Source organism: Myxocyprinus asiaticus, chromosome 26 (assembly GCF_019703515.2).
Source record: "Myxocyprinus asiaticus isolate MX2 ecotype Aquarium Trade chromosome 26, UBuf_Myxa_2, whole genome shotgun sequence".
In the NCBI taxonomy this organism is placed as follows: domain Eukaryota; kingdom Metazoa; phylum Chordata; class Actinopteri; order Cypriniformes; family Catostomidae; genus Myxocyprinus; species Myxocyprinus asiaticus.
In genome coordinates, this window is record NC_059369.1 from 23,113,047 (window position 1) to 23,132,578 (window position 19,532).

The 19,532-nt window shown below is 38.6% G+C and overlaps 1 protein-coding gene across 1 annotated transcript in view; it reads left to right on the forward strand.

Moving 5' to 3' along the window:
- Positions 1-19,532, forward strand: part of LOC127417228 (IQ motif-containing protein H-like) — a 43,093-nt gene that overhangs the window by 15,801 nt on the left and 7,760 nt on the right. The window contains 5 exon segments of the mRNA XM_051657086.1: positions 489-667; positions 2,008-2,280; positions 3,040-3,234; positions 8,178-8,298; positions 9,525-9,811. Coding sequence (XP_051513046.1) covers positions 489-667; positions 2,008-2,280; positions 3,040-3,234; positions 8,178-8,298; positions 9,525-9,811 — 1,055 coding nt within the window.

A 19,532-nucleotide genomic window follows, 5' to 3' on the forward strand; every position in this document is an offset into this window, starting at 1 on the left:
TGTCAAGGATTTTTTGCACTGGGTGTAAAAGGGTGGCAAGAGTGGAGTAAGGGGTGGCAACCAGTAATGTCGGGGCACACCATCTCCTGTATGCAAGCAGGGTCCGATTTGGGGTGGCAAGTGGGTTGGCAAAGCTCATTTTTATGGTGGCAGCTGCCACCCTGTGCCACCCTTCTGGCCACACCCCTAGCTATAGGGGGGATCACTTGCGAATCCACCTCCAATTTGCAGTAGCGCGCTGTTAAAGGTACCTCCGCTTAATTTTCTTTAATAGGCTTGCGATATACAAAGAAATCTCAGTAATGACAAATTATTACTGTTATTGTGAGATTATTATGATATTTTAATTTAATATAATTATTAAAATGTGTCCCCTTTTTCTGGATGACCAGAAGGGCATCTTTAAATTTGTGAACGAAAGTTGCAGGGGCTCGCAGCCCTGCTGCCCCCCTTCTGTGCACATCACTGACTGTTTGTGTCATGTACAGAAGAGAATGTGGAGGTGATCTATGTGTCTCCAGTGAGCCTGGGGGAGGATGTGCTCCAGTACTACACCAACCTGCTGGGCCTGCAAGCAGCCGTTGAGCTGGGGGATGCTTCTGCCGCTCACACCCAATGTGCCAAACGCTTCACCATCCTCATGCCAGAAGCACTGGAGTTTTTTTCAGTATGGTGTACCACATAATTGCATACTGCACACAAACTCACACACACACTCATAAATAACATAACATTTTCTGTTTCAGTTATTGGTTTCCATACAACATTAATACGCATATATTTTTTTAAAATAAAGTGGTAATTAAATGTATAATAACAATACACAATAGAATAAAATACAGTAAAATAAAATAGTCTAAAATAAACAATAAATATTCTCTTGGTGTTTATGCACGATCCTTTTATCTCCTCTCAAAGTGCTTTCAGAAATGTGGTGAACCACCAAATCTCTGATATCTTGCATATCTCCAGCGTGTGGTCAAATAGTGGCAATTTTTATTTCTCTCCTGTAGAGGGCGTCAGAGGCGTCCTGTTTGTTTACGCCTCTGTGATGAATTGGCATTAGTGCAATGATCTCACCCTGATTGCCTCAGAAGAACCTGATGGTAGAAAAGTTTTTATTTTCTGCTTTTTTATTTATTTATTAGATTAATAATGACATTTCTCTATTTTCATAAATATTTATTTTGTAAAAATATTTATTAAATAAACAACGGCAGAGATGAATTTCTCTTTGATATATTACCATTTTTTTCCCCTGAACTGATATTGCAAATCATCGCTGTAAATTATCAAATTGGACTATTTAAGTAACAATGTAATAATGAGCACTATTCATGATCTATTCGTTGTCTGTACTGTACTACAGTAACTGCATCACTTTGCGTGCAAGCAACGCTGCTGTGTTTATTTATTGCCGTGTAGTGTGCGAACAGCACGTGCTGCCTTTTCCCTTTCAATTCTTCCATATGTAAACTCTGCCAGACGTGGTAACGGGATAAATCTCTGTTAGCAATTGCTGACAGTGTGGCGGGCCAATGACAGACGGACAATTCCGCTCAGATCAAACATACAGATGTGGAGTAATTAGTGCCAGCCCCACAGAGCCCATCACTAAGCACAGTAAAGAAGAAAGCGTGCAATGGTGTACGGCCCTCCCCCGGCTCCCCTTTATCAATTTAAAGTGTTGGAGTACAGAAGAGGTCGTGACCCCTCTGGCTTCATGTAATGGGCCCTATGTGAGTGAACACGCTCATAAATTACAGCCATAGACAAAGGGAGGGGGGTAAGACCTTAGAGCTGGAGTGGAAAGGACAGTTATTTATGTACACAAAAACCTCTGAGATTTTACCTGTGGGAGGGAAATGTACATATTAAGCACATATGTCTGTTTTCTCATTAGAGCACTTTAATATACATTATGTAGAGTAATAATGCTGCATGTTAACCTCAGTCTTGTCTGTTCTGTGCACTTGTGATCATTAACCCAGAATGGTTCTCTTTTAGCGGCAAAACATGTGTCTAGCTTCACTCCTGAAGTACAGCCCACAAACACTAAAGCGCATCAAGAATTTGATACAGGGGAAGCTGGCCTACATGATCGGTGGTTTTCCCCATGTTGACGACCTGGCTGTGGCAGATGAACTGGAAGTTCCTTTTCTGGGCACAGAGCCTGCCGTGGCTCAGCTTTATGGCACAAAATCTGGAGGAAAAAGGATTTTCAGTAGTGCAGGAGTAAACATGCCTCCGGGAAAGTGGGATGTCTATACCCTGGAGCAGGTCAGTGTGCCAGTCACGTGCGCTATGAATTCACACATAGAGATCTTCCTATCTTCAATAAAGCATAGAGCAGTGGTTCTGATGGCCACCCAAAAATGGGTCACAGGTCTGTTCTGATAGAGTCGCAAACAGCAGGGCAAAACAATGCTAAATGCAAATAAGAAAATACAACTTACCATTTAATCATGCAAAGTTAGGAAAGCAAAATAATTAAAATAAAATAAATATCAAGAATACACTTCACATTTGTTTTGTTGTTGACATCAAAGGCTGTGCATCCAATTAAACTGGTACAAATTCATCTGTCACTTGGTAGATGCCAGATAAATTAGGCAGACACCAACATGAACAGTTTGCGTAACAAGCTTTAATTTTCAAAAAACCTTGAACAGAATTGCAGAGTGTAAAAGAAAAATTTGTTCATTGACAAGATACATTTAGAAGCAAATAATAAACCAATTAATAAATTGCATTTTTTGCATTTTAAGACTTCTGTAGGTCAAAGACTATAAAAGTTTTTTGTTTGTTTTTGTTTTACTTAAGTACGTTAAGCCATTTTGGTACTGTGTTGGGTCACCAACTTGATGTCCAGTGTAAAATCATAGGTGCTGAAGGAAAATAATTGAGAACCACTGGAATAGAGCATCTGTTTAAACACACTGTGCAAAACTTACATTTAATAATATAAAGAAAGAATGGAACAATATATTTGTAATATACAGTATTAGTAATTTCATGTGTCATCTGTCTCACTCCCAGCTTCATGAAGGTCTGGCCCAGTTGATGACGGAGCACATGGAAGTACAGCGATGGCTCTTCAAGATAGATGGTGAAATAGGTGGACGGGGAACTGCCTACTGTGATGTCTGCCACCTAAGATGCCATACCTGGGCACAGGAGGAGTTCAACTGCCACAGGCCCAAACTTTGGAGGATGTCATTGGCTCAAGTTAGGGTAAGACTGTTTTACTTTTTTGTTTGCATCATCTGTCTTAACTACACATATACAGAATGTCAGCTATCCTTTTGACTCTATTTTGTATAAAGAAACACACATCCCCACAAATTATATAATTTGTCGATATTACCTTGATTGAATTATCTGGTTATGTTTGATCAGGAAAAAACGTGTTTACACATCAGCTTAGATTCAGATATGCTTTGGCCCATTACATTTTTTACAACCATCTATTTTAAGAGCATCTTAAAGGGATAGTTCACCTTCTTTTAGAAGAATTTCTCAGCTCTGTAGGTCCATACAATGCAAGTGAATAGTGATCAGACCTTTGTAGCTCCAAAAATCACATAAAGGAAACATAAAAGTTACCCATATGACTCCAGTGTTTGAATTCATATCTTCACAAGCAATATAATAGGTGTGGGTGAGAAACAGAACAATATTCAAGTCATTTATTACTATAAATCACCACTTCAACTTTCATTTTCAGATGCGAAAGTGAAACCAAACGGGCACCACGTTTCACTTTCAGCTGTAAAAGTGAAAGTGGAGATTTAGAGTGAAAAATAAAAAAAGGACTTAAATTTTGATCTGTTTCTCACCCACAACTATTATATCGCCTCTGAAGATTTGGATTTAAACACTGGAGTCTTATGGATTATTTCTGTTTACTTTATGTGATTTTTAGAGCTGCAAAGGTCTGATCACCATTCACTTGGACCTACAGAGCTGAAATATTCTTCTAAAAATCTTTGTTTGTGTTCTGCTGAAGAAAGAAACTCATACATATCTGGGATGGCATGAGGGTGAGTAAAAGATTAAAGATTTTTCACTATCCCTTTAAGATTCATCCCTTGAACCATTTAAGTTCTAAACTGCAATAATAAAAAAAATGTGCGGCAAGTTTAAAACCACCCAGATTCAGTGGTATAGGCAGTGGCACACCCAGAAACATTTAGCAAAAATCAGAGTTTTTAATCAGACATAGCAAATACCAGTGCATGCACCTTTAAAATAAATTAAATAATTCTGTTGAGAATTTGTTCAGATTTTTCGTGAGTTACACCGTTCAAATGCACAGTCTGCATATGCGTGCCTATTGTGCAACAGGAGCAATTCAGAAGTATCAAGTAGCTTTTTTTTTAAATGCAAAATGAAATGTGCAGTTTCTGTTATTTGGCAAATGCAGCTACACTTCATTCACAAGTTCTATTCATTATTATATCATTTTTGCCTGGTTTTTATATTCATATTTTGTACAAAACTAACCCTTATCTCAATGACAAGCCCATCATTACTGACGAAGGCCACACTTTGATGCCATGTTTTCTAGAGAGTACTTAATCAGAATTATGGGAAATTCATTATGAGTCATTTGAATTTTAGCATATTTATGTATGCTAATTCAAATAACACCCATCTACACGACAATTGTCGTGTGCGTTAAAAACACATTGATTTTATCCGCCTGTAATCTTGCTCCTAGAGCACTTCTGTATCTCCTGCATCACATGCTTACAATTTGGCCCTTGATTTAAATACCGTGTTTTGCCATTACACCGTAAGCTTTGTGTAAGCTAATTACAGGGTTATCATCATATGGGTTATGTGCAAAATTAGACCTTTTTATTCCAGCCTCTTATTGTGTCCCTCTATCCTGGGGGCAAGATGAGACAGCATGTCCTACCTCCAAGCTATTAGCTCAGTCCCTAATTCACACTGAAGCCAAGCAAGGAATCTGGGGCTGTAATTGTGGTGGCACTGGCACTGTTAATTACAGAGGTAAGCGGTTGAGGCCCAGCCAAGCTCTATTATGGTGATGGCACTGAAGGAGCTTTAAATGGGGGGCTCTTCACCAGCTGGGTCCCAGTGAGAGGAGAGGGAGCTTGGGCCTGATGAGCTGGCCTGCACCCTAAGGGCTTCTGGGCCATATGGAAGCCAGTACCGGCCTTTATTCTACCTTGTCAACCTTTTTAATCAATGGCAAGCTCTGCTAACAGAATGGAGAGCACAGAGGTTATTTCAGCATGTCGTTCATTTCCCACAGATCTGTATTCACTCTTTAGTGGCAATTTTGCAGTTGTGAAGCACCCCTCATGCCGGCAGCCTGAATTTTGCTAAATGCTCGCAGTTCTGTTTATGGTTGTATATTTGCATACCATTCCTTTGATTTATCTATTTTATTCTTTTTCGTTATGCTCATTGCATTTTATCTTTATTACTCTGAGCACTTAAATTCAGCAACAAACGCTGAAATATTGTAGAGTAGATTTATCAGACTGATGTTTTTAATTGTAGGGGTAATAAAGGGTAAATATTGCCTTTTATTTTTTAAGTACAAAGATTAGTATGTATAATGCCTCCTACATATTTGCAAATACATTTAAAAATGTGCATTTGGAGGGCCTCCATCCTTGTCTAAAGACACCAGGAAATTATTACAATGATTTTGTAATGATCAGTCTGCAATAATCAGTGCTGGGCGGCTTCATTTAGGTTTTGTGTTTGGCTTTAGCTGTAGTTATAAGTCATAGGATTTTAAATGCTGTTTCGTCTCTCTTGAGAGCTGTCTTTTTCGGTATAATGCATCCTTTAATTTTCCCTGTCAGGCCTGGCCACAGAGGCCTCTGTTGCTCCCCCTCTATTTACCCTATTTACTGTGTGCATATTGTTTAATTATTGATTATGTAAGGAGCCTCTTATAATGCAAGAGGGAAGAATACCAGAACCCATGTGGTCCTATTGAAATACAGCCAAGCATAGTCAGCCACAGAGACAAGTGTGAAAACAGACCTAGAGGCTGTGTAGAGAATGAGTTTGTGTTGCTTTTGAGTGAAGTGTGTATGGGAGGCCCACACCCTGAGGGGTATTTCAGCCAAGGGCAAGCCTCAAGCTATTCACAGAAGATGGGTTAAAGACATGTGGATCTCACTCTATTCAACGGCTGGATGGGCCCATACATACACGCTACACTTTACACATTATAAACATGCACATTCTGCCAGGACACGGGTCATTAGACACGAGGGAGCATTATACTAATAGCATCAACAGATAGACAGATTGTCTCCTACTTATTTTCATAAATGCATGTGGGATTACATGTTGCATCACGTTATTTTATTTTATTTGGAATATAACGATGCTTTCTGTATTCCCCCTTTGGTTAATGTTGCATTTTGGGATGTTATCCGCAAAGTAATGTTATATCCGTATTATAAGCATCTTTGTTTTGGAACCCACTGAAAATTAGATTAGTATTATTACATGAGATCAAGCCAACATTTGCAACAATGCCTAACATTTGATCTACACAGTAAAATTGGGAACCTGCAATTGTTACCTTAATGAGCTGTTTCTACCTGATCTAACCCTTAAAATTAGTTTTGCTGGTGTAACCTAATTTATTCAGGTTGATTTAGTTGACTTGAATAAAACAAGTTAATTTAGATGTTACCACATGAAGCACATTTTTTATGTTAGTGCTTTCAAGTTTATCAGACAGCTTACTGAAGGAAACATTAGCTGGCTTGAAAAAAGCCCTGTATCTTTCAAAGGAGATGTGCTGTTAAATATGCTCAGAATTGAAACGTGCCCCAATATGTTTCTCTTCCTAGCATAGAGATCAAACAGCAATCAAAGCGCACAGGAGACGTCTATTTTATTTTTCCGTTGTCAAATAGCTCATCTTTATGTGGAAGCCAAGCAAGGCTTGAATCCTCTCTCACAGTACAGCTCGCAGTTTAAGTCCAAATAAAGAATGGCAAAAATTATTCCCTCTCGCTTTCCTTCCCTCCCTGCTGTTCGTGGGAAGTGCATTGGCAAATTCTCAGACTGCGCCTGCTCTTTCGGGGGAACGAGGGCCGTTTCCTTACACTTTTTGCCACACCATTGTGTGCTTTATGGCTTGTGTCGGGGTGAAATCACTGCGCAGCGATTGACCCTGGTTCTTATGGTACTTGAATATGATGATGGCTGTTTCATGACTTGAATATCAGAAGCAGCACCTCTCCCCATTGTGACACAACATCTTCAGATGTTAGTGGAGACATTTGATTGAAGATTATAAATGTAAACTTGAATAGGACAAGAATTTATGAAGATCTAAAATTGAATTCTCCTTACCATCTTCTAAAACTCAATGTTGTATGACAGGACCTGTTGACTTGTTAGGTGCTCTTAAAATAGACATTTTTGTAAATGGTTTCCAACTAGACCTATTTTTCCTCCTCTATGTTGTGCTTAAATTAGAAATTAGTTTTCTGCACATCTCATGGCAGTTGTAAGCACATACAGGTAAGTACTTATGTGTCTATGGTGCAGTCTATAAGTACTCTGTCCATTCTTTCAGTTTTGAGCGGTTCCTTGAGGTGAAATTCTTTTTCTTTTCAGCCCTCAGGTTTTAAACAAGAGGCACTCACAGAAAGTCAAACATTGCAATTAACAACAGAATTAAGTGTAAAAGCCATTATGGTGTTTTCTAGTTACAGAAACAAGGGCTGTATTGATCAGAAACAGCCCCTGATTGATCTGCTGATTGATCGGCTTGCATAGGTATTTATCTGCCAGCAAATGTCAGTGCTTATTGGGGACAGGTGCAGTTGCTATTGCCTTCAGTTAAAGCTATTAGACAAGTGTGATGCCCTGGTAACGGGCTGTCAATCACCCCCTCCCCATACACACAACCACTGTCTGTGCTTTTGTGCGGCATGTCAAATAAAGACACACTTCAGTAGTTACTGCTTCATCATGGATATTGACACTATGTAGTGCTATATGTAATGCTGTATATGTTATACATCAGGCCCAGAGACTAAGGTCAGAAAGTGCTTTATGGCGTATGGGTCAATACATCTGCTTTTTATTAGGAAAATAAAATCCATGGTGCTCAGCTGAGGTTCTGTATGGCTGACTGTTCTTTTATCTGTCATATGGTGCAGGTGCCGGTGATAGTAAAGATCTTAGAAGAGGTTCCTTATCTTCTGGCCTCATATGCTCGGCCAGTCAACATGTCCTGCTATCCCACCTGGGCCAGCTTCCTGGAACATTTCCTCAGGGAAGGTAGTTTTAACTTGTTTTGCACTGAAGAAGTTCTAACCTAAAACTTCTAAAAGGCTATGTTCACACCCCAGCTTTGTCAGTACTGTATTAGAGTGCTAAATTCGATCATTTTCATTCACAGTAATTTATGAGTGACAGCTCCATTTTATAACCGAAGTAACCCCTTTACATTTTCAAGGCAAACGACCGAAATTTAAGTGCGAGTTCAGTAAACTCACACCTCAACTGGACTTGTTTAATTAATAATGCAGTATCCATTGTAATAAAATTTGTTATGGAAGTTGATATCTTTTATATATTATATTTATACATTTACTTAAAGAAATAGTCCACCCAAAAAAGAAAATTCTCTCATCATTTACCCTCATGCCATCCCAGATGTGTATGATTTCTCTCTTCTGCAGAACACAAACGAAGATTTTTTAGAAGAATATTTCAGCTCTGTAGGTCCATACAATGCAAGTGAATGGTGACCAAAACTTTGAAGCTCCAAAAAACACAACAAAGCAGTATAAAAGTAATACATATGACTCCAGTGGTTTAATCCAAATCTCCTGAATCGATTCAATCAATTTTGGATGAAAACTAATATATAATTTCTTTTTCACTATAAATCTTCACATCAGCAGCCTTGGCGATCATGATTTCAAGCTTGATTACACTTGCGTCAAGCATTAGGAAGTGGAATCAAGCTTGAAATCATGATTGTGCAAAGTGACTGCAGTGGCAGTGAAAAAGGAGTTACATTTGGTTTGTTCTCACCCAAATCTGACTGGATTTCTCTTCAGAAAATGGGGATTAAACCACTGGAGTCATATGGATTACTTTTATGATATTCTTCTAAAAAATCTTCGTTTGTGTTCTGCAGAAGTAAGAAAGTCATACACATCTGGGATGGCATGAGGGTGAAGTCACTGGCTGTAACCTTAGTGACATTCACATCTATTGCAAGAATACAAAAGGGCTTTGACTTGCATTATTCCTTCATATAGACAGTTTTCAATTTTCTCCTGTATGCTGTTCTATGAACAGAGCAATTCCAGAGTCACTTCTTTAAGTAAATACAGATATCAATCCCAAACACTGACTGTGTGAACTTTGCCTAACTCAGTGCTGTCAGTTTCCCTGGTTTCCAGGACATATCATTTGATATTCTCACAGCTTGATCTGTACTCACTCTTTCTTTCCCTGTGCTTCCCTTCCTATGTTTCCATTTTGTTCCCCAGGAGGAGTAATAGAGGCATATCCTCCCTCAGACAGTGTGACATGTCTGACAGTGGATCTGTTGGTGGAGCCAGGAGGAGATGTACGAATGCTGTCCTGTGGAGATCAGCTCCATGGCCCCAGTAGCTTAGAAGTGGTGGGCTGCACCATGCCCCAGACCTCCATCTGTCCTGACGTCCTCCACTCAATCTGCACTCGTGTGGGCCAGGCCTGCCAGAAGCGCTCCATCATGGGCCACCTCTCCCTGGATCTAGTCAGCTTCCTGGAGCCCAGCAACCTGCAACAGCAGGTTAGAGAGCCAATTCATTGCTAACTCAGTCTTGAAGACAATGCTCAGCAATATAATTTAATGTGGTGTAGATGTAATTGTATTTTTAGGTAGAACATGTTACAACACAGTATGGTCAAATCTCGCAAAACTTTGATGACTCCTTGTAATTCTCTGAATTATTATTCATATGGTAAGAGTTTATAAAAACTTTAAGAAGTCATTGATGCAGTGAAACCAAACATTATTTGGACACTTTTGGAATTTCATTACATTGGATAACACCATATTTATTTTAATTTTTTTGATTTTCTCCCCAATTTGGAATGCCCAATTCCCAATGCGCTCTAAGTCCTCGTGGTGGCGTAGTGACTCACCTCAATTCGGGTGGCGGAGAACGAATCTCAATTCCCTCTGTGTCTGAGACCGTCAACCCGTGCATCTTATCACGTGGCTTGTTGAGCGCGTTACCGCAGAGACGTAGCGCGTGTGGAGGCTTTACACTATTCTCCACGGAATCCACGCACAACTCGCCACGCACCCCACCGAGAGCGAACCACATTATAGCAATCACGAGGAGGTTACCCCATGTGACTCTACCCTCCCTAGCAACCGGGCCAATTTGGTTGCTTAGGAGACCTGGCTGGAGTCACTCAGCACGCCCTGGATTCAAACTCGCAACTCCAGGTGTGGTAGTCAGCGTCTTTACTCGGTGAGCTACCCAGGCCCTGGATAACACCATATTAAACAAAGTAGGGTCTACAAACAAATGATGCTAGACCTTTACTGTTTTGTATTTAATGCTTAAGAAATACATTCAAATATAAATATAATAATAGATAGGCTAAATCAAAGTTTATTGACATTTGATTTAAATGTACATTATTTAATGATCTGGTAGCATTATGTAGTGTAGAACCTTTTCAGTTGTACATTTGGTAGATGTTTTTATCCTGAGCAACTTAAAGGAGACCAATTATGCCCCTTTTTACAAGATGTAATATAAGTCTCAGGTGTCCCCAGAATGTGTCTGTGAAGTTTCTGCTCAAAATACCGCACAGATCATTTATCGTACCATGTTGTAAATGCCTCTTTTTGGGTGGAATCAAATGCAATGTCTCTTTAAAGGCAAATGAGCTGCTGCTCCCCGCCCCCCTTTCCGGAAGAGGGCTGTGCCTTTACAGCTTGTGCTTCGGATACTATAGCAACAACAAATCAGAACCAATATGACTGACACCGTAAATACTGGAGTTCAGCCATATATGTATGAGCAACCGTAAACGATGCAAAACATAAGCATTTTGAGTTTGTGATAGTGCTTCTTATGTAGAAAATCACTTCCTGCTCTCCATCTGCATTTCACGCCACAGCAATGCAGTGACGTGACGTCATGTACAAACAAGCTATAACGACATAGCTCTGGTCTCCGTGAATACAATCAGTTACAATGGTAACTTTAGCTGCATTAGCTGTGGAATCAGCTAACAAGCACATTCGGAAAGGCGATTTGCAAACATTCACAAAATATAAAGCGCGCTACTTACATCTTCAGGATATAAAGCTGGAACATGAACAGTTGGTACTGATCCATGCTTGAGAGTCAAATTTTTTGAAAATCCTGCTTTATATTGACCCTCATTCACAAAGCAGTCCGGTGTAAAATGATTTGCACAAACATACACAAATTTTGTTATGTTTTGGGGCACATTTTCTTCAAAAACAAAACTTGTCCACACGTCTTCAGTGGCTCTGATGCCGGGAGTACATGAAGACTCTTATGTTCACTTTTACAGCCAACAACAGAACACTTATGATGCTTATGAAGCTGAGACATTATTCTTCCTACTGTAGCTGCTCAAGTGCGGAAAAAAATGGCGGACTGTGTGTTGTTGGGCCTCATTTATTCAGATAGAAGACAAAGGCAGGCCTAACACAGTCGTAAAACCTAACTCAGGCCCCCACATACCAGGTCGTAAATCTTACTGATAAAAACCGCGCCAAAATCAAACAAAGGGAGTCCAAAACAGACTACAAATCCCATGAAGCCTTGCTCACTAAAGGATCGAACTCTCAACTCCTATTGGATGAGGCACATGACAGAACGCACCTCAACCATGACATCATCAGGAGAAGAAATACCTCTGAAATGCTTCCGGGATTTGCTTCCAGCAACTTTGTTTGCCGTGTGTAGACGCAGCTCATCGCTGCTCTCAGTTGCAGCCTCGTGGCACAAGGAAGTAACGTCCGACTTGAAACTGTGGCCATACAATCTCCATCTCGCTGGACAAGTTGAGATTACTCTGTGTTCCACCGAACACTCTAATGGATCCGAAGGAGACCGCTGAGCAATCCGCATCTTCATCCGTTTGCCTGCAGAAGTGAAGAGATTAAAGATTTCTCTTCCATCTTCAGTCAAGTCGACGTCGCTAATTTCTCCGCCAGCCCGCCGAGAATCAGCAGCCGTACCGCCCGCCAACAGAGCGAGGAAACGGCTTCCCGTCATCAGCGGGGCTCGTAAAAGTCCTGCGTTATTTGACTTTAATGGATGAACTCAGTTTCTGTCTCACCCGCAATGGCGAAATTGCACAGTCCAATTTGGTTGGACCACAATACAGCAAAACAAATTTGTGATAATTAATACCCTGAGTATTAATAATGAGCGGACATGGCGATCCGTAAACTGTACAAGCAAAAACCTTGAAACACAAGAATAACACGCTATAATATTCTATCTCTGCCCAGACGTAAACCTCTTACTTGTATCGCATGAGGACACAGGTAGAATGTGTTTTCCTCCGTCCTTTAACTTTGACCCGGTTCCTTGAGGCTCGTGTGATGATGGGAGGCCATTTCCTCGCTCTGTCGGCGGGCGGTACGGCTGTTGATTCTCGGCAGGCTGGCGGAGAACTCAGAAATGTCCACTTGATTGAAGATGGAAGAGAAATCTTTAATCTCTTCACTTCTGTAGGCAAACGGATGAAGATGCGAATTGCTCGGCGGTCTCCTTCGGATCCGTTAGAGTGTTCGGTGAACTCAGAGTAATCTCAACTCGTCCAGCGAGATGGAGATTGTATGGCTACAGTTTCAAGTCGGACATTACTTCCTTGTGCCACGAGGTTGCACCGGAGAGCAGCAAAAGCTAAGTCTTTATTCGGTGAACGAAGGCGCTGGAAGCAAATTCTGGACGCATTTCAGAATTATTTCAACTCCTGATGATGTCATGTTTGAGGGACGTTCTGTTGTGTGCCTCATCCAATAGGAGTTGAAAGCTCGATCCTTTAGTGAGCAAGGCTTCATGGATCTGTAGTCTGTTTTGGACTCCCTTTGTTTGATTTTGGCGCGGTTTTTATCAGTAAAATTTACGACTTAGAATGTGTGGGGGCTGAGTTAGGTTTTACGACTTGTGTTAGGCCTGCCTTTGTCTTCTATCTGAATACATGAGGCCCAACAAAAAAAAAGCTAACACTGATTCTCATCAATGTTCTGTTGATTTTAATAATTAATAATTATCTTTGATAATTATTCATTATTGCTAATAACCAAACCCGCTCCTAAACATAGCGCACTACATTTACTGGAGACCCATATGAGGTTTTAATGAGTTAGATTCAATTAATTAATTTAAATATTAATTAATAACTAAATAAATAATTATTAATTATTTCTGATAGTAACACTGATCAAAACAACCAGTAAAGCCCTACAGTGTAGATCACTCGGGGGAGGATCTATGATAATAGGGTGGAGTCCGTCACCAGTCGTGGGCGTGGCCTGCTCTAAAGTGACGTCACTTTAGAGCGGATACGAAAACCAGTCATTTTGAGACACTGGTTTTGATTAATAGAAATATAAGAAAGAGGAGTGGGTGGACTTTTAACATTGTAGGGTGGTTGTGTACACACACTGCCGACTCACGTTTATGTTCAAACACCATGTAAAAGTGAATTTTGCATAATAGTTCCCCTTTAAAGGGCATTCAAAGTAAACATTTTATCATTAGGTGTGTTCCCTGGGAATCGAACCAGTGCCTTGGCATTGTTACAGTAACACCACACTCTAACATTTGAGCAAGAGAAACAATGGCAACACTCAGCTCTATCTGTCTTTCATCAAACAAGCACACTCAGAAACAAATTGACCCTTAAATATCAGTGGTGTGTTTTACAGCTCTATGAAAACAGATTCTGTCATGTTAAGACTTTGTTGAGATGGGATCTGACATGGGTTACTGTTCTATCAGAGTTTGTAACACTGCTCTTACCCTGCTAGTGTGAGTACTCAATCTACTGGTCTGGCCGCTTATTGGGATGTTATAGGATCACTCCTATAGGATCCCCTTAGGAGCTGTACAGATGAGAGAATGACCGGGGGAGAGAGGGGCTAATGTGCCAAAAGGCTATCTAATAAACTGTCAGGTCTTATTGTGTCAATAAACTAATTCCCCTTTTAAGGCCTTGCCCCTGTGACCTTACAACACCCCTACTATGTACTGGTGTCAGACAGAAGGTCAGGCTATAGTGTCCTTTCCTCAGATGTTGGGGTTCTTGATCACTGTCGAAAGCAATGGAGAGAAATTGAACGCTTTCTCTGCCTGCATCACTGTTAGAGGCTGATTGATAGTGCATTTTTCTGATACCGATAACTAAGGTGGTGGAAAATGCTGATAACCGATTAATCGGCCGATAGTTTTTTAAATCGATATATAGAGTAATAAAAATCATATTCTTTCCTTACAAAAACAGTTTATTGTGCAACCAAAATGGTTATCCCAATAATAACCAGAGACATGAAGATTTGGTGCATAACGTGGAACTTTTTACTTGAAACAAGCCCGAAATACACCGGGGAATCTTATTTGAAATTACAGAGATTTGGCTCTGTTACAATGCTCTAAATGTAATTAATTATCAAATTAAGCTTTTTATAGCCTATAGATTCACCAGATGAAGAGTTTTATATGTAAATATTTCATCAGATGAGGTTTATTGATAAGGTATAAAAACAATTAGGGGAAAATATTGGCAACAATCGGCATATATTTTTTCTGATAACTGATAATTCCTAAAAGCAACTATCGGGACCGATTAATCGGTAAAACCGATATATTGATCTACTTCTAATTACTGTTTACAGTATATTCTCAAGTCAATAAAAATACCAACATTTTAGCTTTGTTACTTGTCAGATTTTGCCATTCCTAGTCTGCAAAAACTACTGTACAGTTGGAAGATACATTAAGTAGAAATTCATTGTGCAGAAGAACTGCACTAGTGGTCGACCAATGGGTTTTTCAATGACCGATGCAGAAACTAATATCTAGATAGCAAGGTGCTGGCATTATGCAATGTACTGATATCAAATTAGATTAAAGGGATAATTCACCCAAAAGAGTTTGGTGAACTATCCCTCTAACCCACAATATTTATTGAAAATAAAATGAAAAAAAAAGAAAAAAAATTCATTTGCCGATAATCTAAAAATGGTCAAAAAGCCTGGCCAACAATCACTAATATGTACTGTAAAAAGAGAATATGTGCAGTTTTTACCCCTAAAACGGCTATTTACACCTGACCTGACCCTTTAAAAGGAGTTCCATTGGTGTAAATGTAGTCAGATTGTTTCAGTAAAACCAGTTCATTTAGATATTTTCACATGAAGCACATTTTTTAACCATTTTATTTTTATTTTTTTTCGTGCAAAGCCACTCCTAACCATAGGAGGCTAACTTGCATTCCATGCATTTCAGTGCACGGCTATTTGCCTTGAATCTCTGCCAAAATGCATGACAACTGAAAAATCTCTGTGGGAGAAATGGGAGGGGGTATGTTGAAATAAATTTGAGTCTAATGTGGAACAAAAGTGGTATAGATTTGACCTTCACTGACCTTGCTGTTTTAGAGACTGATTTTGTCGTTTTTCAAGACTTTTCTCTAAATTTAGATTCAGTCATGGAATGAGAGTATCCCCTGTGGAAATGTTGTACATTCTACAAATGATAAGTGAGCACAGAAATGAGTATATAACTAGGCAACATGATGCATAATTAATTAGGGTACTTTGATTTTTATCAATGATCCCTGCTGGCAGGCAGGGGCGAGTTTACGATTTCTGAGGCCCCAAGCAACTGACCAACCCGGGGCCCCATTTGAAATTCATCCTGTCAGCCGTTGTAGCCAAATACATTCAAAATGTTTAATAAAATAAAAATCTAGTTAAAGATGATTAGTGCATGCTTTCCAGTTTTTCCACAATACAGTGATAAAAAGGCAATGTTTACCTACATATATGTTTACAAAACACTTTTTTATGAACAGGGTGTGCAAAACCTACTACTTCACTCACTAACATTTTGCAATTCAGTTGTTCTTTAATATTATTATAACCGAACAATTATTTATTGTTGTCCAGTTTGTCATAATATGATACAGTATTATTATTATTATTATTATTATTATTATTATTATTATTATTACTTTAAGGATTTGTTGTATACAATAGTAATATATTTCTGTCTTACTTACTTTAACCTGGAGCTCATATTCAGTATATTGTTCACCATGTTGCAAAAGGCAGTATTTTATGTAAGCATAGTAGGCAACATTCATAACAGTAACGGTAAACATCAGGGGCGGACTGGCCATCACTTAACGGCTGATGTGGCCCCAGTACCAAAATAACTGCACACCTCTGCTCAACTGAATATGTAAGACTAATAACTGGCAAGCAGATTTCCTTGAATCCCAGCAAACACACAAAATGCTGCATCAAAACTTACAAACGTGTATAATTTTGCAAATCATTATGTCCTTATCTGCAGGCGCAGCATTTTGCTGTCATTTTCAGCGACAGATCATGTGAAGAAGAAGAAAAAAATGAAGCAATAAATGTTTTGTACATAAAAAACAAACTTTCATTACATTGTTTTAGTAGCCTAGTATTTAAACATGATTTAATGTATTTGAAAAAAAAGAAATAGTAATAACGATACATCTCCACTTTATACAGAGCACCCTCACTATATTCAGAAGCACCCTCAATGATTTTGATCTGGAACCAGGCCTACTTAAAATGTGAACTCTCGTGACAAACACAGAGCGGCTCACATGCGTGATTAATTCGGGCTTCCATCGATATCGTTGCGCATGCGACCCATTTGAAATTTACATGCCGACATTCTGAACAGCACTAATGAGGGAAAGAGAAACACCTGCTATCCAGCACTAGCATCAGTTATAAGACTTTACACATCTACACATCAACACCCTTACTAACATTTATCCCAGTTAACTGTAACAGAATTTTTTCATTACAACTGTGGAAGTTGTAGCCAAGAAAACCGCGGATGGCACAGATAGTTGGAAACAAGTCATGGGTATGCAAGTACTTTGAATTGGATTAAACTGAAAGATAAGCTGTAATCAAATGATTGATGATCACTTGTGTGTGACGTTATTTTTTATATTATTATCTGTATAATTTTTTTCAACATCTGAAGTACTGTACCTTATTTTACTGTGGATTTTCCAATGTGGATACTAAATTTGCACTTTTCAGAGAGCTCAAAATATTCAAATTATATTTTGGTTGCATTTGAGGGCAAAAAATGTAATTCTGTAAAATAGGCACATAATATCGGAATATCGATCGCAGGCCCTGAATCAAAATTAAATCGAATCGAAATCGTATTGAGGCAGACAGACTTTTAAGTAGCGGCAAATATAGTATGGCAGGCCAAGAGAATCAATATAAGATCGTATCGTGATGAAACGTCCGATTTGCACCCTATGGAATAGATATATTTTCAAATGATATATTCAAATGAAAAAGTCACACTGCTGTTTTATTCATCAACTCAGTTGGCATGCTGTGATTTTAAAATAGTTGATTGACTTTGGAAGGCAGAGAGCCAAGGCATTTTGAAATAAATTGCATATTGAGATGGATTCCACTCTTCCTCAGATAATTTTACACTTGAATCTAATATAGTCTACAGATAGAATAGCTTTAACTCCAGCAAATGAAAGTAATTCATACAGTCTTCTAAACTGAATAGCACAAGGATTCTCTATATTGTGAATTCTCAGAGGTATGGGATGAATTGATTCAGCGTGCCTTATTGAGAATAAACTGCGTGCACAATTAAAATCGACAAAAGGAATTCAGACGGATAAATCCAAACATGACTGTCCCATCACTCCTGACACAGAGGCAGACAGATCAGCTAGACTAGTGCTAACCTGTCTCTATTTAAACATCATTTTACATTCAAACCTGTTGCTAAAAGCAGTCTGTATTTTTGTATGTGAGGGGGAGAGCTGGGTCGCATGTGTTTGCCCTTGCAGGCTTGCCTCACATTGTGTGCAGAGGGAGGCTCAGCTGCAAGATTGCAGTTTTTAATGAAAGTGAAGGGGCTATAGAAGACAGGTACAATCTGGGCGTATGTATCAAGCGTCTTTGTTGTGGTTGACAATGAAGCAGGCTTGGCTGATTCTACAAACTGGCTAAATGGTTCCACCTATCCTACAAGCACAGGTATTAACTATGGACAGGAGGAGCTTCTGGATGAATTCAGCTCTATACTGAAATCTTCCTGTAAGCTGGGACACTCCTGAATTATGCATACACAGGTCATCTTGACTTGATCCATTTAGATGGGCTTATTTCTGACGTGAGTTTATTTCTTCATTGCTTAGTTTAAAAAGTTTAAAGATCACATCAGAGGGCATCATAAAATATTGTATTTTCTCCTCTTTCACAATTACAACACTGACAGTAATAATTATTTCAATATGAAACATAATTAAAAACACAGAGGCATATTATAAAAATAATCCTTTATTTTGTTTTTATATACTTTAAGTATATAATAAACTAGTGCTTTCAGTTGTATTAAAGTCAGTTTAAGTACACAAAAAAAAAAAATCCTGTTGTTTTTACAAAAAAAAAAAAGAAAAAAAAAGGCAGCTGTGGTTGCCAGAATAATTATGTAAAAAATACGGTAAAAATATAAACTACTTTACAGAACAACCTGTAAATTTTACAGTTTAAAACTGTTGTAATTTACATGACCATGCTCGCACTGTAAAAAGAAAATTCTGTTAAATTTACAGTAAAAAAACATCATAAACTTGATATTACCCTTCTGAAACTGTAAAAATCTGCTTTTTACTTTATAAGGTATTGTTAATCACTGTACAAATGACAGGAGAGCACATGATGACATGAAGTTCACCAATTGTGGCCCAGTGTCAGTGCTCAGTGTCACTCACACAAACAATAAACACCATCGGGGTAACACATGTGAAATTAAAATAATGCAGTAAACATTAACTAAACTACATTAAATATAAAACAGAACACCCCAATGTACGTAACTGATATTAAAAATAAGAAGAAACATAAAATATAATGAAATATGATGGGTCATGCAGGGAATTGTTGGAATGCCCGATTATTGTTTTTTACTGTAATTTTAACAATAATTTACTGTAAAAAGTACATGTACTCTCTTGTTAATGTAAATATTTACCATTAATTATACAGGAAAATGCCGTTTTTATTGTAAAAACTACTGTATTGTCTTAAAATATATTAAACAATTTTACTGTATATTTTACAGTTAATATTCATTAAACAATTAACATTTTTCTGTAGCATTTTTACTGTCTTTTACCGTTAAAATTACAGACATGTTTTACAGTGTAGAGAAGCGATTCAGTTAATCGTATCTCACACGAGTGAA